This window comes from Strix aluco, chromosome 30, assembly GCF_031877795.1.
Source record: "Strix aluco isolate bStrAlu1 chromosome 30, bStrAlu1.hap1, whole genome shotgun sequence".
NCBI classification, from domain to species: Eukaryota; Metazoa; Chordata; class Aves; order Strigiformes; family Strigidae; genus Strix; species Strix aluco.
This window is the reverse complement of record NC_133960.1, coordinates 3,122,152-3,142,569: the sequence shown is the minus strand read 5'-3', so window position 1 is coordinate 3,142,569 and position 20,418 is coordinate 3,122,152. Positions and strand designations below refer to the sequence as shown.

The 20,418-nt window shown below is 47.2% G+C and overlaps 2 protein-coding genes and 1 long non-coding RNA gene across 5 annotated transcripts in view; 2 read left to right on the top strand and 1 right to left on the bottom strand.

Annotated features, from left to right (window-relative positions):
• Window positions 1-3: 3 nt before the first annotated feature.
• Window positions 4-15,587, bottom strand: DAP3 (death associated protein 3). 2 transcript variants are annotated; one of them, XM_074809686.1, is made up of 13 exons: window positions 15,490-15,587; window positions 12,681-12,726; window positions 9,129-9,251; window positions 5,807-5,908; window positions 4,900-5,008; window positions 4,360-4,452; window positions 3,590-3,720; window positions 3,124-3,204; window positions 2,555-2,713; window positions 2,086-2,145; window positions 1,308-1,397; window positions 934-1,051; window positions 4-118 (listed from the first exon to the last, which is right to left on the bottom strand). In XM_074809686.1, exons 2-13 carry the CDS (start codon window positions 12,720-12,722, stop codon window positions 33-35), a joined length of 1,194 nt encoding a protein of 397 aa, XP_074665787.1. In that variant the 5' UTR covers window positions 12,723-12,726; window positions 15,490-15,587; the 3' UTR covers window positions 4-32. The 2 variants fall into 2 exon arrangements, with proteins under 2 accessions (XP_074665787.1, XP_074665788.1); XM_074809687.1 differs by lacking the exon at window positions 15,490-15,587 and adding an exon at window positions 13,402-13,591.
• On the top strand, window positions 33-696 carry LOC141916851 (uncharacterized). The gene is made up of 2 exons (XR_012621204.1): window positions 33-132; window positions 354-696. It is a non-coding gene; the product is annotated as an uncharacterized LOC141916851 (long non-coding RNA).
• A 125-nt stretch (window positions 15,588-15,712) lies between the features above and the next one.
• The window catches only part of ASH1L (ASH1 like histone lysine methyltransferase), a 64,248-nt gene continuing 59,542 nt past the window's right edge, over window positions 15,713-20,418 (top strand). Inside the window, exon 1 of one of the 2 annotated variants that reach the window (XR_012621177.1) lies at window positions 15,713-15,891. The gene's annotated coding sequence lies outside the window, so the exon portion shown is untranslated. The remainder of the gene's footprint in view (window positions 15,892-20,418) is intronic. The other variant, XM_074809481.1, reaches the window with a different exon arrangement.

The window sequence follows — 20,418 nt, the reverse complement described above, 5'->3', positions numbered from 1 at the left end:
AGGGACCCGCCGCCGCTCCGGCCTTTATTGCGCTAGAGGGGCCCCGCCAGCCGCTCCAGCTGCCGCGGGTTGGAGCCGCTCAGGAACCGCAGCTCCTCCTTCCCGTCCTCCGTGCGCGCTGCAAGACAGAAGGTGCGTTGGGGGTGAAGGGGAATTGCTAAAGTGCACTTGGAACAGGGACCTGGAAAGTAGGACGTTTAGTTCTAACGTTCACCATCACTTGTGTTTTACTAGCTTTTATTTTTCCTCTATTTTACCGTATGTATATAATTTCGTTTATACTTTTTCCTAACTACCCTCTGTAGTCATCACCCACTTGTAAGATGTTTTGAAACCTTTAACTCCTTGCCTAGTAAAGACAAACCTTGGACAGTCTGAAAAACTCCCCGAGTACATCCCTCATAGCAGGAACCTAAAGAAAACAAGGGCCTAAGAAGAGCCAGTGTCAAGAGAAGTGTCTGGAAGCTGGAACAAACAAACCTCCTTGGGACAAAGAGGAGCTGAAGGAGGGATGAAGTAACTCTGTGCCCAGAGATGGACACAAGAAACCTCAAGTTCACTAAGGGACAGTGTGAGAAAGGCTGTGGGGACCCCTAAGGAGGGGACAAGACCCTCACTCTATTTTTACCACGCATGCTCAGACTATGTAAATGAATTCTAAGAACGCATTAGCATAAAACTGCCTTTTCTAAGAAATCTGATGCATATGTGTGCTTTTTGTGTGCATTAGTCAGAGTTCTGTTAGTAAATGTGGCACTTGTGCTGGAGCGATCCCCAGTGCTGCGAATAAAGAATCCCCGCTGAACGGTTATACTCAATTCTGACTGTGGAGTGAAGCTTTCAGGGGCGTGGCCTCTGCCGTGGGGCGCCCCCTGGTCCCAGCCCCCCCCCCCCCCCCGTGTCCCCGGTGTCCCCTCCCGGCGGGGCACTGACCTTTCTCGTGCTGCAGCCACTTGCAATCCAGGTAGTAGCGGTAGCAGCTCTCAAACTCCCTCGGGCTGTAGTTGGGGACCGGGATGGGGACGAAGGGGTCCAGGGCATCGAACCCCTCCTGGGGGTGTGGGGGGGAAACCGGTGATGAGACCCAGGGCGGGCTGCAGCGCCCGGGCATCGCCCCCCCGCCCCCGCAGGAGCCACCTGGGACCGGGCGCAGCTTGGCCGCACGCGAGCCCGAGCAGTGGAATTCAAAGAATAAAGGTATTATGGGAAGAGAGACTAAAGCAAACTCTGCCGCCATGACCCGAGGCAGTTCCCAACCAGGATTTCTGTTTCCCAATGTGAAAGGGGGGGGGGAGGCCGTGACTCACCTTTCCCAGCAACTCCTGGGGCAGATAGGCAGAACGGGGTTTGAAGAGAGAGCCGGTCTGGCTGAGGGTTGTCACAATAGCTCCTCCGTTCTACAAGGCAGATTAGAAACCCTTTTAGTTGCAAGTGTAGGGTTTGTGCAATACCTAGGGATTGATTTTAAACAAGTGAGGTACCTCCTCCTTTGATCTTACAGTTATTTCAACTCAAACATTCTATATAATGGGCTTCTTTAACGCTCCTGACTATGTGAAGTCTGGCTACTCCAAGTACACGTGCAGCACAGGGAATACGTAGCCAGTGTTTCCACAGTTAAATGTGTCATTCTTGCCTATAAACAACCAACTGAAATACTTTTAAAGGACTTTTCTATATGTTTTTCAATCTGAAGACTGCCTGTTAGAGTTATTGGCATCCAGGTGACTGAAGAAGCAGAAGGAGTTGACCTCCTATAGCAAAATGTTTAGAAACTGAAAGACCTCATCAGTTCAAAAAAATCATAAAGTGTCCTAAGGGTTATTAAATAAATACCTCTGGCTCAGGGTCACAAACTGGAGTTTGGCACAGTAATCACAAAAAGCACTGGTAGAGATTTGACCTGTTCTTACTCCCTTTGGGTGACGTCAGAAGCACTGACAAGATACGAACCCGTAACACTCACGCTACGCTCATGCTCTCCTTTGCTGAAGGAACAGTGTGATGTTTGATTTGTAGCTTTGTGCCTAGCAGCATGTGGCTTTAACTGCCGAGAATAACACACCCAAAGGGACCACAACTCACCCAATTATTCATCATCAGCTTCCTGAGATTGTACACAAGCGTCAGCTCCTCTGGAGAAACCTGGTGAAGATTGTCTGTGTCACTTTTTTTGCCAGCAGTTTCCATCTGAGACAGAAGTTCCCTCCCCTACTTTAAATTAGACTGGAAGGGTCATTTGCATCCTTTAGATGCAGTTTTTTCTTTGCTGTCACTCAGCATTGTAGCATTCAGCCTTAGTAATGTTACACAGAGAAATGCCCAAACCCTTCCTGCTGTAACAAGACATACGTGCACTTCTTTATACCGAGAGAACTTTCAGTAAAAGTTGTCTAAAGCACAAAATATGAATTTTGCAGGTCCCTCCAAGCTAGCAAAGCCAACTGTATGTCTTTCAGGGATTATACAGAACCTGAAAATGAACAAAACGCCCTCCCCAGCTCTCCCTTGCAGTAGGAATACAGAAATATCATCAGAGCAGGTCACTTCTTACGGGGCTTTTGTCTTCCCTCTTCAACGTCGTCCTTCCCCAGAGTGCGTTAACGCCGTCCACTGCCACGAGAAGTCGGAACGAGCCGTGCTGACACTGCTGCTTTAGCTCCTTCAGCACAACCCCCACAGCATCGCTGGCATTTCTCGTGCGAGCTAAACCCTTTAAATAGGAAAAAGCATGTAACTCAGGTTGGTTTTCTTGTTAATATATAATGCTGGCAACTTCGGGCACCGTCTGCCCTTTCTAAGGGGGAAGGAAGATAAAGCAACAGCCAGGAGTCTGTTCATTCCTTTCGGAGGAGTAATCTGGTCTAAGGTACAGAGCATCAACGACGTAGGAACCTTCAAATTCTAATCTTTGTTTCTACCCAAGTTCTCTGCACAACTTCCTTTACAGATCCATCACATCTTCCACAATGTGTTTTGTAGCCACCTTGTTGATAGGGAAATGCCTTCCATTTCTAGAACTCGCATTTGTAAGATCCTCAGAAGCAATTTGTTCTACATACGCAATGACGGGGTCTCCTAATAAAAGGTGAGACAAAGCCAGAAGCAGTTGTTGTTCCTTACCTGCTCCACCACTTCACCCAGCGGTCTGCCCTCCTCAGTACTTTCTTGTTTGCCCCACACATATGTTTTTTGTGTTTTTATCTGTGGTAAAAGAACTACAATTAGACTGGGAACTCAGTAGTGCAAAGGCAGCTTGGCAAAGATTCCTGGTCCCTTGCCAGCATTAAAGACTAGTGCAGAATCGGGGAGAAGTATTCATCGCAAACAGCCATCCCCACAGGGGGAATGAAAATGCTTCTTTTTCTACAAAAATTGAATTCCAGTGAAGGGTAGGGTTTGTGGGTTTGTATGCAGTATAAGGGCATTAATACATGAAGCATTTTTTGAAAACGAGCAAATCTAGAACTCGCGTCAAGGTGCTCAATGACAGGAAGCAGGTGCACGTGCAGTCCCCGGGAGAGGATGCTGGGGGCAGTCTGGGGAGTTCTTAGCTACTAACCACAACGACCTGACGGGCTCTACAAACCTCTTTTAGGAAGCGTTCATTGGAGGCTTTGAAGTTCTTGAGCCAGACAGATGCTTGCAAAGGCTGATCAAGCCGTTCTTCCTTGTAGGAAGACTTCATGAGCTCCTTGCAGTTTTTCACCCAGAGATGAGCTGTAAGCAAAATAAAAGTTGCTTTTTTTTAAAGTCAAAATAATTGTATGAGTTGGGTGGTGGGGGGTGTGTCTGCATGTCTGATCCTTTCTGCTACACCGCTGAGAAAAGTCTGCCATCCTTAATGGAGATGAGTGTCCCCCGAGAACAGAGGAGGTCACACAGCCACACAGTACATCTCCTGTCACACTCATTAACAGTGGGGAGAAGACGACTGACTAATCATGTGAGAGCAGGTGAAAATAACTGTAATTATGTTCTACTTTATTTTGGGGTTTTGTGCTTTATAAGCCTTTTCTGCTATGGAAAAACAAAGGCAATTTGCTGTGGCCCACCCGACACCCTTCTCTTGGAGCCTCAAGCTGCGCCAGGGCAGGGTCAGACTGGCTCTTAGGAAGGATTTCTTTGCAGAAGGGGTTGTTGGGCGTTGGAATGGGCTGCCCAGGGCAGGGGGGGAGTCCCCATCCCTGGAGGGGTTGAAGAGTCGGGTTGACCCAGCGCTGAGGGATCTGGTGGAGTTGGGAACGGTCAGGGTGAGGTTCATGGTTGGGCTGGAGGAGCTTCAAGGGCTTTTCCAACCCAGAGGATTCTGGGATTCTGTGTATTTGATGTAGAACACAGAGCATCAGCGTTTCTTACCGTCCGGGATGTGCAGCACCAGCCAGCCTTGCCTCACGCAGTAGTGAACCACGTGACACAGAGTCATGGTTTTCCCTGTTCCTTTCTCACCATCTCCAACATGGACTGTCAAGGAAAGTTTCTGGAAAACCACTTCCATTTAAACTTGACTGTAATTCTTTCACAAAAGACATAAAGGAAGTTCGAAGCAAGGATGGCATTCCATCATGCTTCTGTTCAGCAGCAAGCCCAGCCTAAAGGGTCTCTTCTCTCTGTATGCCCACGCCCCAGTACAGCAGAGCTGATGATTCCCATTCCCCTATTGTGCCGACAGCCCTGTTTGTAGATCTGTGCCATAAGCCAAGTCACGCTTAGAATAAAGTGCACAAGCTTCAAGAACTTCTCAGACTAGCTTTGCTGACAACAGACACGTGGCAGAACCACCTCCTGAAGACTAAACCACAGTGGTCAGCATAGGATCAAAACATCACCCTCATCGGCGTAAATTCACCTGCTTGTATTTAACTCGCATCCTACCATCAAGTAAGTGATAAAAGATACAGATCACGTATCTGACAGCTGGGTGTGCAAAGTTGGAGCTTTTCAGGTAAGTGAAAAGTTCTAGAGCTGGTTTTCGCACCATCAGGCAGGCTTCGTTGAAGGTCTTAATCTGAGAAAAGGAACAGAACATGAACAGGCCGGCAGGTGCTGGCACACTGCAGCTGTTCCTGGCACGACTCCAGCTCGGGCTGGTCCTGGGCAGGGTCTGCGTGCCCACGGCTCTCCCCTCGTCTGCCGGGCCAGTCAGACCCTCACAGAAGTTCATCAGGTTGGACAAGCGTCACTTCCCCTTGGGGAGGCCACGCTGACTGCCCTGAGGACTTGCTTGTCCTTTGTGTGCCTGGAAGTGGCTTCCAGGAGTAGCTGTTCGTTGCGCTCCCAGAGATCGAGGTGAGGCCGACCGGCCTCTCAATGAATCACAAGTCAGTCACCTAGAATTTAGTAATTCTCACAGATAAGAGATCTGTTCCTAAACTCAAGTAGGCAGTCTGCCTTAGCTGCTTACGTAGCCTGATCCAGTCACAGCATGACCTGTCTCACAACAGAAATCAAGAGGCAAGATCTTTTTGTTGCCGATATGAACTTATGTCATGAGACAGCATGTTTCATTCAGAAATGTAACTGTGGAGAATATTTCTGTAATTCGTGATGTACTCAAAAGTTAGAGACGAAAAATACCGCATAGAAAGTTGCCTAAGGTAGAATCCTCAAACTCTTCTGCCACTATTCTGGTTAGGTTGACTCATATCTTTTCAATGTAGAAAATAACAGTAAGGACCAGGAATAATTGCATTCTTGCAGAACGTCACTCTCTTATTCCAACAGGAAAGCAGCGTAGTTACCTGATGGATCTGGTTCTTCCCACATACCAGTCCACTCCCTACAAACCTGCTCCAAGACAAAGTACCTGCTGCTGGAACCGATTGGGCAGCCCGTGTGGAAACACAGCCTTCACCTCCTCGAGCGGAATGCTGTAGTGGCGGCCCTCGTGGTGTTCGGTGTGCTTGGCCTGGGAAGGTAAAACGCAAACTGTAACACTCAGGAAGGTCTGATACCCCTTTTCTGGATACAGAAGGCCTGTGAGAGCAGAACTGGGAGGGAATGCTCAATCAAAGCAAGTACCTGCTTACTGAGAGTCAGAACTGGCATATTAAAGTACAGCAGGAATTGCAGCAGCAGGACACTACTGGCAGGTGCTTAGGAAGAGTCTAAAGAAAGGATATTCCACCTGGCAATAAACACTAAAGGGATTCCTTGAGCCTGTGTATGAACCGTGGTGTTTTGTGGGCACCAGTGGCCCTGTGCTTCATGAATTTATCTAATCTTTTATTAGTCCACTTGTACTTCTGGCCACCACAGTATCTTAACAGCAATATGATCCCCTTTTGAGTTATCTGCTAAGTTCAAATTTACATTAAATCTGTGACAAAATTGTTTTCTGGTTTGTTCCTTGTTGTTATCTCTCAATAGTAATTCCTAATTTGCCTTGTTAACTAGGACTGGCTGCTTAAGAACTCATGATCTGTTTTCTGGGGCAATAATTTCAGGTCCCTTGTTGTGACCGAAGTGGTCAGTGTTATTCCTCCAGTGAACCTGCATCGTTCTGCACTGATTTACAGTGATTACTTTAAGATCTCTGACTATGCACTCTAAGAAACAGTTGTTACTGGTATCTGAAAATTTAATACCTGTTTCATGCCTTGGTATACATCCTTGTTTTTTCCCTTCATTACTCTATTCTTCTACCATGCAATACTTGCAAAGCACTTATTTATTTACTCTTGGTCTAGTCATCAGTTTTTGGGTCTTGTATAATGAGGAGAGTACACGAGACACTATTCTGCAGTACTTCCTGTGGGACTTTTACCAACTTTTGTGCCAAGCTTTGCCTGGCTTTTTTAGCAGCTTTGTGCAAAGCTTTGAAGCTTTTCGCGTCCTGCTCTATACTTTCTGCACTTTTCCATGCATTTAAAGTAAAAAAATGCCCCTCTTTATTCTTGTGCATGCCAATCTCTTGCTTCCATTTTGGTTGAGATGGAATCAAAATGTAACAACGTCCTTGTTTTCTTTATTTTGCATAATAATGATTCAGAAAAAGTAGTTTTATTTACTATTCAGAAAGGAAAAGAAGCTGTCGTTATTTCTGGCAGCTTTAGCAGATTTGGGGTTGATCCAGACTTTCCTTGTATTCCTTATTAGCTCCGGTGTAGACCCAGAGCTTAATTTACTGAGGCCCAGAACAGATGAGACAACACTGGCCTGGGCTTGGTCGCTCACCTGCGCAGTCTGGCTGACAAATGGTTTGACCAGAAGGAATGGATGGGGAGAAAACCCTTGTGATGAGTACTGCTACCCTGACCTGGCTGCCTGCTGTACTCCTCACACGGAACCACGTGAGCAGCTGTACCTACAGGTTTGACTAGTGCCTGCTTTTGCCATGAATATTTTGCTTTTCCCGGTTTCTTGATGGACTCTTCACGCACAACTGCTGCAGCTCTCTTGCAGACCCGTGAATTCTCTAGCCCCAGGATTCTTGCTACATGTTAGTCTCCCTCCCTTTCTTCAGATTTTCAGTGTCTCAGCATGCAACATGCCTGTTCTCTTATCTTCTGCCCCCCCTCCCCTCTGAAAAGCCCATGCTAACCACAGCCCTAGTCCATACTTGGCTGAGGAAGGGTACTGGTAGGACAGGTCAGTGTGTCCTGGACTCTGTGGTTCACCTTGGGGCAGCTGTAGGATTTTACGTACCCACAGGTTTGCTGAACTAGTTACAGGACGAAACCATTTGGTAACTTCAGCAAACTGCTATCTAAGCTGCTTGAGTTGCCAATCTGGTGTTTACGGGTCAGTAAATCTTAGCAACAGGAAGAAAATTTTAAAAACCTGGTCAGTCAGTAACTCCTCTGCTGTAAGGAGATGTTACTTGGAGATGGACTAAAGAGGAGACCTATTAAGAGACACTTCAGTCTTTTTCCAAGCAGAGCTGTATTTCAAGCTCCGGGCTGGATTCCCTGGCGTTTTGCTGCATGTGTTGGACACAGAGTGACAGCACCCGTGCTGGTGCAGTGCTACCCATGGACTTGAACAGAAGAGCAGTACTCCAGAGACCATTTTCATTCTCAGTTTCATCACTGACTCGCTGCATAACCTTAGGGAAATTCCTTCACTCTTCAGCTCCTACATCTGAGAAGTGAGTCAGTATCTTTATCCTCATATTTAGTGACTCTGAGTTTTGCTAATAGAAAGGTGTATAAAAGCTAAGTCTTATTAAAAATTTAGTTTTCATCTGGTCTTCTTTATCCATTTTTAATGGGACTTTACGGTGCCCCAGTATGGGTGCAGTTGGAGCTATCAGGTTTGCTGCTGAAGCGAGCCACGGAGCCTCTCTGCTGCAATCCCCGACCTGCAGCACAGCCAGTCCCAGGAACGCTGAGCTGACAAATTAATAAGCAATGGCGGCTGTCGCCAAACATCAGGCACATGAAGTCAGAATGCCAAAGCCAGTTGCCTGGCAACGTAAATGGTAGGCACAGGACAGTGGGGACAATCCTTGCCATCTGGACTCTTCTGTGCAATCTATAGAGACACTCGCATCACGTGAGTAAGATCATCTGCATGCTGCTGTTTCCATAGAGACCCCAGAGGAATCAGTATTGAAAGACTCCAATTACAGAGGCAGCAGAAAAGCACCTCAAAGGCTTATTCCATTCATTTATTCCACTTCATTTTGTGCTTGAGACAGAGAGTGTGAGGCTGGAATTATGATGCTGGAGAGCTGTGCTGTGCTGAGGTCATCTGGGGTGTGTTTTTTATCCCCCTTCACAGCCAATTTGAGGAGGTTAGTCAGGGAAGAATAACCCTGGAGTTGAAATTAATGGTGTCTGATGACAAGCTAAGCCACATCTGAGCTTCTACAATACACAGTCTATCTATCTCATCTGTGCAACTATAGAGAAGGAATCAATACTTGCTCCCAGGAGCTTTCAGGCAGAGGACCAGCCCTGTCTTGTTCAAAGCCAGGCAGGTGCACTGCACAGCCACGGCCTGTTTTCCTTTGGGCTGGGGATCATGGTCTGGACGCCTATTATTAGGCCTGTGTACTCCCCTCCCTTAAGTTTACTAGAACAACCCAATCCCAGTAAGCACTCCTGGCTCCAGCATGTCCCCAGGCAGACTGACAGAACTCAGGCACTTGCTGTCTGACAGTAACACTTGTGGCAGTAACTCACCGGGTCGTTCTCACTGGTATAGAAAACTCCTCTTGGTCTTTCTGCCAGTGTTTGGACATCCTGGCTGACAACGGAACTTAAGCAATCCTTGGCTGCCGTATGGAGGGCATACCCATGGTCCAACTACGGAAAGAAAAAGGCAAACAGACAACAAACTTCTTGGCAGTCAAAGATTACCAGTTAAAAATCCAGTTAGTGGTTTGTTTTGTACACTCACTGCCCGCACATTACGATGGGGTCAAGGTAGCATGCAATACAGAATAGAATTCTCTGCAATTAGAATAAAAATTCATCATTAGAATGTAAATTTATCATGAAAAACCCCACGCTTTAGAACCACGTTTCACATTTAGATGCCTGCTTCTAAACCATTTCCATTCACTTAAGTCTGCTACCGGTTTAAGTCATGTAGACAGCCAAGCCCTGTCCCCTGTCCCTTTCAAGATTGCTTCAGAGCACAAGTACAGCCATTAAGGTTTTATTGCTGGGAAGTTCCCACAATGCTTCTGCCTACACCAATGAATAGTAGCTAGTACCTTGAAAATTCAAGCTGTCTAATAATCCATAATCACCTCAATTATTGAGGGATTAGTGCAGTGCTGCCCACTATTTGATATTTATAATTACATTCCCTGCACTGATTTTCCTAACTGTGTCCCTGCATACAGACTCTTTCATTATAATACAGACATGGCTGAGAAACTGAAACAGCCAGCTAAGCTGATTAATTCTTTTTTCCATAGACAGACTGCTGAAGCATGCCTGTAAAGCCTAGCCAAAATAGGCAAGAAAGTGAGTAGTAGAAGGACAAGCACTTTATTATGTTATGGTGAAAGAAAATATAAGCATTCGTCAATGAATAAAAAAGTGTATTCTCCAAACAGAGGCTGTGACCAAAGCCTGCAAAACTGAAAGCCACCCTTCATATTACTGACTGGAACAGTTGCAGGCTCCAACTGTAAACAGAGCAAGTAGTTTCCTATTTTGTCTGTCTGCTAAGCTGAGAGTAGCCATAAACTAAAGTTTAGAGACAGGAACAGCTGTTTCAGTTCTCCATGGCATGATGCAATTCTGCTGTCATCCAAGTTTTCCTCAGGGGGTCATTTGAAAGCCACAAGGGCTCAGAAGAAAGTGTAATGTCAGATTACCCCACATCCCATGTTAAACACACAATGGACTCCTGAATCAGCATTTTGGCACTCACTCTCCTTTTAGGGAAGGAATTAAACCGGTTTGTACTCAACACGAGATACCTGTGTAACATCCTGCAGTGGGAATATGGGAGATCACCAAACATTCACTTCTGTCGCCACATTCTTGTTCCCACATTATTTTCCTCCTCAAATCCAAACGATCAGTCAGGATGTCTTATTTGCCATGCTTAGTTTTACGTCCACACAAGTGACAATTTACAGCCTAGAGCAAGGCACTAAGATGCTCATTTAATACACGAATATCTAGAGCATGCAACTATTGTCGCCTGTTCACCTAGAAAATGTCAGCCTGAAGTCGTTCCTAATCTGGAATCATAGTCCCTCTCATTTTCTTTGCACATCCTGCATTCCCTCCTTCTCAAGTCTCAAGTGAAGGTCTTGGGGCTGCGAGCTTCGCTCACTTAAAAGCAAAGGCAAGCTTACTGCTGCGTGGCCATCCTTTCTCTGGAGTACCATACAAATCCTCGTCCCTCACCTGTGTAACAGTGAATGAAAATTAAGCAGGGATTAACTTCCTGTTGTGAGTGTGTTCAGTTTTTATGTGTGTCTAGATACAGCTCAAGACTTTAGCTGAATGATACTTAGTCAAGACAACAGCACCAATACCACTTTTTTAAAGCACCATCTCAGATCAGCAGGAGTTGGATTCCCTATGGTACAAAAGCCAGTTCCTATTAAATTCTACGAAGGGAGTACAAGACAGCACAGCAAGGCAGGATGCAAGTGTGAGAAGGACTTTGTCTTGAAGCCCAGTCCTCTGTTCTTGCAGCCAAGTACGTAGAACTTATATTTTTCCATCAAACGAACATACCCCATTTTTAAATTACTACATCTTTCTCCTGCAAGGATACCACTTTAGAACATCACTTCTTTGAGCCTTAGCACGATAATGTCTTCCTCAAAATCTCCGTGTAGCCTTGTAGTGCTTTGGAACTTTTCCTTTGTGGGCTGTAGCCTGCACTGGGCTGTAGAAGCAGCTTCTCAGTACCTGGAGACAGGCAATCCTTCCTAACTCTCTGCAGTGCTACAGAATCAGCATAAGCTCCGAGGGCAGTGAATCACACTGCTCACAGTTCTCCTGAATTTGAGCGATACAGACTTGCATTTTATGAATTACTGTTTCCATTTACAAAATCCATGCAGAAGTCCATCTGCATTTTTAGCAGGCTACAGGAATACCTTTGAGTGACCTAGAATACCACTGCTAATGCATTATATATTCTGACTTTATGCCGCTTGATCCCTCCTCCCGAACAAAAGACAGTGGCTTATCACTGATCCCCTCGACTTCATGCAGAATGCCAGAAACATGTACCTTTCTGGCTCACTGTAGAGCTCTGCGTAGTAAATCCTAACGTGTACGTAAGGCTCTCACATGTTCACATCATCTTTTAACACAGTTTATCCTAGTAGTGTAGAGTGGATTTTATAGTAAGTTTCCATCTGCCAAAGGACAGAGTAGTCTAACTCGGATCCCTGAAATGGCAGCAATCACGTGGTACGTGGAGATTAATCACAAAGTCATGTGCCATAAGGTGGAGCTGTTCCTACATGTTTCCACATATCTTGGTCTCTAGAAAAGACTGTTTATTTCATAAAGGCTGCCATCATAGGTACAGCACCCTACAACCAGGATCTCATCTCTGGAAACTCGTAGTTCCACAGTCATCCTGTCTAATGGCTGCACATCACTATGTACCAGTGAAAAAGCATTTAAAAGACAACAGCAAACAACTGAAATTCTTTACCGTTAGAAAGTCATTCCAGATCTGCAGCATTAACTCATTATGCTGTTTATAACATAAGGAGGCTTTCTGGATAACGTAGTGCTGCAGTGTTGTGGTGGCAGAGCTAATATTACTGCCTCCACCTGAAGCACTGAGCCCTCTCCGGCCAATGCTCTTCCCAGCAGCAGCCCAGGCTTTGTGAAAGGCTGGTGCTTCTGGTCTTCCTTTGTGCTCTCCAGCAGTGCAGAGCAAGTCGATTCTCTGTTTTCTGAGAAACCCTTGCATTAAAGATGTAGAATTTCGACATTCTGGACATTGCAGAATGCTAAACTTTAGTCTTCTAACAAAAGTCTCTTTTAAGCCAACTCTCCAGGCTTCTCGCTCGTTCTCTCTGTAGCCGTGGGAGAGAAACGTAAACGCAATCACGCACACAAACTGTCTCTCCTTCCTTTGCCCGTAATGGGAGTTTACACAACCAGCCTGTAGGAGGCACCGGGTTTTTAGATGGTGAATGTAAGAAGAATCTCACTTTTTACAGTTTGTAAATTGTCATTGCAGTTCACAGGACAGCTGAAATACTGGAAGCAGCGTCACGCTATTACAGAACTTACCCGGAGAGGATGGCAGACAAGTCCTTTCAGACTTCTCAGCATTTTTCTGCAGAGACAGAAGTGGATTTTTTTAGGTTTTTTTATTATGTTTAATGTATCTTATACTGGCAGAGAATTGTTCCTGCCTAAAGAGCTTAAAGCCACACAGATAATTCAGAGAAGCTGTCAGAATGCTCTGCAGCAATACAGTTGACTACTGATAATCAGCATCATTTGCCTAATAAAAAAATATTCCATTAATTATGTTGCCTTTTTTCAGAGAGACATTCACAAATAAATGGTAAGGTACAAGTAAAGATATTTCATTCATCTAGTGAGGAGGACAGATCCTTTTATTGGGGAAGGGCATCTATTTTGACTGCAGCTGTCAAAGCAAGAGGAAGGGCTACACAGTGATTATTTTGAAGAAACTTGAATAATGCAGAGACTGAAGATGCCTCTGTGTGTCTGGCTTCCTCCTAATCATATATTAGTATCCGCTGCTCAGCTGTCTTTGATTACAACAGGAGAAAAAACAAAACACTTGAACAATTGACCAATTGTGATGCAAAAATAAAGGCAAAAAGGTAAGTAAATTAGTTAAATCTGTCATCTGTGCCAGCATTCAGGGCCTTCTTCGTAGCACTTCCTTAGGAGGAAATAATGACAATATCTAACAAAGATGCTTTAAGGACTCTTGGTTGCAGTAAGTTACACAATGCATTCGAAGTGAGATAATTACCTTATAATTCTTTAGGAGGAATAGCTGTCTTAGTGAAATCGGTGGTTAACTGCAGTGTTAATGCTAAGCAAGACCAAGATGATTTAACTGCATAGAATGGCATCCACAACTGTTACTGCATAGAATGAGGAAACGCCACACTAAAGGACGTTAATTTTGTGAAGATGCTTTACATTCTTTCATCTAACACTCAACGCACAATACATATTTGAAAAAAAGCCCCAGTTTTGCTATTTCAAGAAGAAGTGAATATATCAGCCTGTGAAGGCTTTTTTAGATATTTGGCTTTGCCATGCTAGCATGTACAGCAGCAGAGGAAGCACAAATCCCGTTCCACGTGAGAACGTATCCCATTTGTTTCAAATGACAGTTCTAATAGTAAAGGAAGTAGGGATGGGAAAGCTGTTTTCTCAAACACAACTTGTAAAAATAAGAAATCATAAAACCCTGGAAGTTTGTTTATTTTGGGCCCCCCTAACATTCTGACAGAGTTCCTGAATCACTACTTTAACACAAGTTGTAAGGGCTCTTCTCCAGGGTTTGTCTGTCTGTGGGAGGGGAGCTTTAGCAGAAGAGCAGATTAAAACTGCAGCCACCTCACTGATCTGTACCTGCATCGAGTTACAAAACTAACTCAGCGTACCGTTCCATTATAGAAAAAACACTTGGCTGCTTGGGGTCTTTAGGATCAGAATATAATTTTCTAGCAAAAATTATGCAAAGAACCCTGAAAGTGCTATCTGCAGACATCATTTAGTAATCCCAACCTATCACCTCTCCAGACTACATTAAAAACAAGTTTCTGGTTGCTTGCTGGCTGTGTATTTACAAGTGCCAGAAACACAGGGGCAAAGACAGAAACAACTTCGAGCTAACCAGAGTGTTATTGTCTTTGGACGACCGGTGTCTGCACGCCCACGGCTGTTCCAGGGACCTATTCACAGAAGCACAGAATCATCTAGGTTGGAAAAGACCTTGAAGATCATCCAGTCCAACCATCAACCCAACATTAACAGTTCCCAATTACACCATATCCCTCAGTGCTAAGTCGACCCTACTCTTCAACACCTCCAGGGATGGGGACTCCACCACCTCCCTGGGCAGCCCATTCCAACGCCCAACAACCCCTTCTGTAAAGAAGTACTTCCTAAGAGCCAGTCTGACCCTGCCCTGGTGCAACTTGAGGCCATTCCCTCTTGTCTTATCGCTCCTTACTTGGCTCAAGAGACTCCTCCCCCCTCTCTGCACCCTCCTTTCAGGGAGTTGCAGAGGGCCAGGAGGTCTCCCCTCAGCCTCCTCTTCTCCACACTAAACCCCCCCAGTTCCCTCAGCCGCTCCCCATCAGACCTGTGCTCCAGACCCTGCACCAGTTCCGTTGCCCTTCTCTGGACACGCTCGAGTCATTCAATGGCCTTTTTGGAGTGAGGGGCCCAAAACTGAACCCACTCATCGAGGGGCGGCCTCCCCAGTGCCGAGCCCAGGGGTCACATCCCTTCCCTGTCCCTGCTGGCCACGCTGGGGTGCTGGTACAAGCCAGGATGCCATTGGCCTTCTTAGCCACCTGGGCACAAAAAAGTGACATTGCAAAAGCTGCGCACACGTATTCCTGGTGCCTTCTCCCCACTTTTCCTTCCCATGTGCTCTGCACCGTTCTCCCATATTCTCTTTTTCTAGACCTGCACAGGACTGAGATAACAAAGGGGCATAAAGTTACATCAGTCAACCTGATCTAGAAACGGGGGCCACCAGAGAAAACCGGGAGAAAGGAAGTTCTGTTCGTAAAACCTGCGGAGGGAACTAAGGGAAACCAGCCCGCCGTCCATTCCCGCCTCCCGCCTGCCCCGGCTGCCGGCAGCCCACAGGCGCCTTCCCCCGCCCGCCGCCGCCCGCTTCCCGCTGCGGCCTCGCTGCTGGATCGCGCCCCAGTCACCGCCCCCCCGCCCCGCGGCCGCCCCGCGCGGGCCCGGCCTCCGGCACGGCCGCCGCGCCCCCGGGCCGAGCCCTGCGGGCAGCGGCTGCCGCCAAAACGAGCGGCCGGTCCCCGCGGGCCCGAGCCGGGCGCTCCCCGCCGGGCGCCCCGGCACTCACCGCTGGCGGCGGGCCCGCCCCACTGACGGGATCCGCCGCGCGAGAGGCCGCGGATGACGCGAGGCCGCGCTACGGGGGCCGGGCAGGGACAGGCGGCGCGGGGCGGAACGGAACGGAGCGGCGCGAGCCCCGCCCCGCGCTGGGCGAACGGCGGCGCTGCCGGGGGGGCGGGGCCAGCCCCGAGGGGGTGTGGCCGGGCGGGGGCGGGGCGGGGCGCCGGGCGCTCGCTCGCGGTGGAGCAGGAGCCGCCGCCATTTTGGTTTCGCTGCCTCGGCTCGGAGCAGGGCCGAAAGCGGCGGCCGGTCGGTCCGGGTCCCGCCCTGGCCCCGTCCGCGCGGGCGGCCGGGAAGATGCGGCGCGGAGGAGCCCGTCCTCGGCCCCGGCCGTGTTGTCGCTGACACGGTAAGGAGCGGGCGAGCGAGCGAGCGGGCGGCGGGCGGGGACTGGGACCGCCTCAGGCCCGGAGCCCGGGGGGAGGGGAGCCTGGCCGGGGAGCCGCGGCGGGGGCCGCCCCGCCCCGCACCGGCGCCGAGGCGCGCGCTGCCCCGCATCCCCGCCGCGCCGCCCTGGGGCCCGTTTGCGGGCGCGGGGCATCCCCGGCGGCGGGGCTTGCCGGGGCGGCGGCGACGGGGGATCCCCGGCGGCGGCGGGGTCTGCGGCGACGGGCGTGCGCGGCGGGCCCCGGCAGGGCCCGCGCCCGAAGCGGAGCGGGGGGGACCCCGGCAGGGCCCTTGCGTGAAGCGGGGCGGGGGGATCCCTGACAGCCGGGCCCGCGCCGGGAGGGGGCGGGGGATCCCTGACAGCCGGGCCCGCGCCGGGAAGGGAGGCGGGGTATCCCCGCCAGCGGGGCCCGGACGCGGGGCGGCGCGGGGCGGGGGGGGTCCCGGTGACAGGAGCGGTGCCCGCAGCGCGGCCGCGAGCCGGCGGGACGCCCGAAGCCGGGCCTGTGCCCTGCGGGGGTGGAGGGAGCCTGACAGCCGCGCTCATGCGTTGTGTCGGGCCCCGCGGGAGCGGGGGGGCGGGATATCACCTGACAGCTGGCCCGGTGCCGCGCTGGAGGGGCAGGGGGGCCGCGGGTCACCCCTGGCAGCGGCCCCGGGGGAGTCCCTCGTCGGGCAGGTGCCCGTGTCGGGTTTCAGGAAGTTTCCTGGTGATCAGGTCTGCGCGCAAGTCCCCGCATCCCCGAAACTTTAATTTTTGTGGAGCGCGGAGGTGGTGGGCAGAGCGTGGTCTTTGCCTCGAGCGGGAGGCGGGGGCGCGGGGGGAGCGGGGGGCGCTGAGGTGGTGGAGGTGCGGGGTCTCTCTGGCAGATTGTTGTTTTTTTTTTTTGCTTCTTGAGATATTGGCCAGTTTACTAGGTCAGTGGCTTGTAGACGACTTCTGCTTGCAGTCCTCCCCCACCCCCAAACCATACTTGTGAAATTTTACTTTCATTACATTTTTCATCCTATTTTAGTTTTATTGACTGGTAATGTGGGATTAGATGGTTGAGACTAATGCATCTTAGCCTTACCCATCCCTCAGATCAGAAGACAAAATGCGTTGCTGTTCTTTTCTTTTGGTTAAATAGTCTCCTGACTTTCTAACTTCTGTTTTCACCCTTGGTTTGTGGTTCCTTCACCCTGTTAATTACCCAGCAGAGAACTAGAAAGTACTTGGCATGTGGGTTTCCATCAGATGGCCTCAGGACACGCATTCACTCTCCTGTTAGTCGTGTGTTGTCAGGAGCCAGTAAGGAAAACTTGAGGTAGTGGGTTCTTGCACTGGCTTTCCAGTCTTGTTAGGAGAGATCTGGGGAGCAGGGACTGCGGGATGGATGCGTGGTAAAAATCCGTGACTTTATGTTCATACGTTTAAATATACTTAGTTTTAATTTTCAGGAACAGTGTCCCTTTTTTGCGTCTTTCGTTGTTCGTTTTGATTGTCTTCCTTGCATTAATCTAGATTGCACCTGCAAAAGCAATGTTTTCCAAGAATATGGGTTTTCTTGAGCGAATCCTGAAAGACTTGTGTTTCATGTGGTCATCCTTGAGGACCTTGAGACCGTCCCTGGTGCTCCTGCCTCTGCATGAATGGGGAAGTTGTAGCAGCTGGTTGAACATATGGGTAGAGATGGGCTCTAAAATCATCATCTGTCTGCCTACTTGAGTTCTTAAGAAGCATTCTTACTCAAAAATTGAAGCTTCGGCAGCTTCTCTAAACTGTATAAGACAGATTTTTTTCTTTTTTTATTTTGAGGGGGTCTAAGTACATCTTGTTTTTAAAAACAAAATTATCACAACTTCTTTTTGGACTTTAGTTACATTTGATTGCTACAGGCAGTCAACAGTCATCTAAAAAGCACTTAATGTTTGCGTGATAATAAACAGTAAAATAATTTGAGTCATAATTTACAAAAAGAAGCAGCTTGTTTTCAGAAGTTTAAACTGTCCTTGAGGATACAAAAAGCAGTTTAACCACTTGATGCAAGAGACAGGCTTATTGATATAAATTCTAATGCTGTTGTCACAGGAGAAATATGGAAATAGCACATATAGTTACTGAACTGCCATTATTTTTAAATAGGTATTGTTGTCAAATGGGTTGTTGACTTTTTAAAAAAAAACTTAATTTGTGCTGCCATTGGCAAGAGGTCGACTTTTGCCATTGTGGACACATTTCTTCCACTCCAGTGAGGTCATGTGTTTCATCTCATAGCTTGCAAAAAGAAAAAAAAAAAAAAATCTGATATGCAGACCTAATGTGATTATTCTGTGAAAGTGAAATCTGTACTTGTTCCTAATTTTCTGTATTCACGGCATTACCTGTTGTGCAGTGTGGCTCACATGCTGTGTATGGCCATCCCAGCACTGGGGTATTTTTGGCATAACCAAAGACATTGGACATTATGTCAGGACTTAAAGGTGAAATACTGGTTTGAAATACTGGTTTACTGTGTCCCTTACATTATCTTTTACTAGGTGGGTATAAATAACAGTTTTTTGTTCAGAACAGTCCATTGAAAGGCATTAGATATAGAGACATACCTCTTGGGAAGTTCCTGAATCACAAATTTAGAGGCTGGGAGAATATCTTAGCAGAATTACCACAGCATATGTTGGGTTTTCTTATGCTTTTCCCTAGGCAACCAGTACTGGCTAATATTGGGACTAAGAGCCTAAGGCTAAATGAACCTTTGGTCTGATCAAATACGGGTTTTGTTATGCAGGTTTTAGCAATTTCATATTAATTTGCATGTGAATAGTGAAACAACAAAATTATCAGGCAAGTCAAAATTCAATCTTGTGTTTCCAGACTTTTCAGTTAAGGTATGATATCAGAAGAAGTATGATTAAGATACCAGAAGAAACATATCTGCTTACAAAGTTTTCCTCCCACTGGAGCATACTTGCGAAGTGTCATCTGCATTTCTTCCTGCAAAATAAGTGTCCTGCTACCATTTGCTCTCCCAACATGTGGCCCGTACTGTCTTTGCTACGAACACTTCTGTAGAATATTATTCTTGGCAAGACCGGTACTCTGTTATTTTGTTGCTGTCAAAACCACACCTAACAGATTCTACTTGTAAAATATTATATTTGTCACCTCATATAACACAGACAGTAACTTTATTTCTGACAAGTGTCTCCATCTCTGTAAACATTTAAAAAATACTCACATAGGTAATCCAAGGTCCTTGAACTTCTATTTCAGTGACCTCCAGTTGCTGCTTAGGATATGTGATGTAGAGAAATACAGTGGGGTTTTTATGACACATTTTATTCTCTTTTTGAGAAAGAACTTCTGAGTGTGGTAGCTATCTTCTATAGCAGAAGAAAGAAGACAAGGAGTATGAAAAGGGATCGTGGGAGGCCATGGAGTTACTAGTAATGTTCTGGGATTTCAGACACTCAGCTGAATTTTTTTGATGTCCCCTGGAGCTGAATCAATGGAAAGAACCAAAAGAAAAATACTCACCTTCCAAATATAAAATCACAATATGTTTTCATCAACAAAAGCAGCAGCAGAAATGAAGATGATGTAGTAAAATTGGACAGAGGAGAAAAAATTTTCATTTAATGTTGCGAAGGGGGCAGGGGGAAAAATATCTAGGAGCTGGCAGTAGAAGTCAATCCTTGGTATTTTTTTTCTGGAAAAACAGGGGATCAGAAGAACAGAAGTCTTAGCAGATGACGGGCAAAAAGGGCTTTGGATGTGTCAACAGGGGAATAAGTGAATAATAGGTATTAAAACTGTATATGGCATTAGAAAAATCATTAATGAACACCGTTTAGTTCTAGGTAGCACATGTCAAAATGGATGTTAAAATGCTTCCTAGTTAATCTTTTTTGGGTGAAGAACGATTACAGGAGGGATTTGAGATCTACAGAATCTACTGGATGAGAGACAGGAAGTTTGATGTGTTTTGTTTCTTAGGGAGGTGGTTAGGATGTGTCTTGATCATGATTTGTAAGGCCATGTAGAGATTTGATACTAGATGGTTCTTAATCTAGCAAAATTTATGTTAGCCTAAGATCCCATGGATAAAAGTTGTTGCAAAATGTGCATTGGGTCTTGGAATGGAGTCCCCAGGGAAATGGTAGTTTCTTTCATCAAAAAAAAAAAAGTCTTTAAATAAAAAATGTTCATGTTGCTTTGGAAAGACCTGCTGTGGGTCTGCAAAATGTGAGCAGTGGGGTAGGAATTGCTGAGCAGAGTTCTTGGCCTGGTGTAGAATGTCATGCTGCTTGATTATAGCAGCACTTTCTAGTCTTAGAAGTTACAAAGTAGCGTGGTTAAATGACAGTGTGCAAGCTTAGAAAATTGTAGGCACGGGCAGTCAGGCTCCACTGCTTTCATTTCACATGAATCTTATTGGGTGCACCAGATGGATGTAGTGCTTTTCTTGTAAAGGTCTTTGTAGTGGAAACATCTCTTTCGGGGATCAGT

Excerpts from the sequence above, each read along its gene's own strand:
- DAP3 (XM_074809686.1), bottom strand. The coding sequence starts at position 12,722 with ATGCTGAGAAGTCTGAAAGGACTTGTCTGCCATCCTCTCCGG. Across the intron at positions 2,714-3,123 it reads TGGGTGAAGTGGTGGAGCAG|GGTTTAGCTCGCACGAGAAA; the intron begins GTAAGGAACAAC and ends TCCTATTTAAAG. Across the intron at positions 2,146-2,554 it reads AGAGGGAAGACAAAAGCCCC|GTTTCTCCAGAGGAGCTGAC; the intron begins GTAAGAAGTGAC and ends AATCTTCACCAG.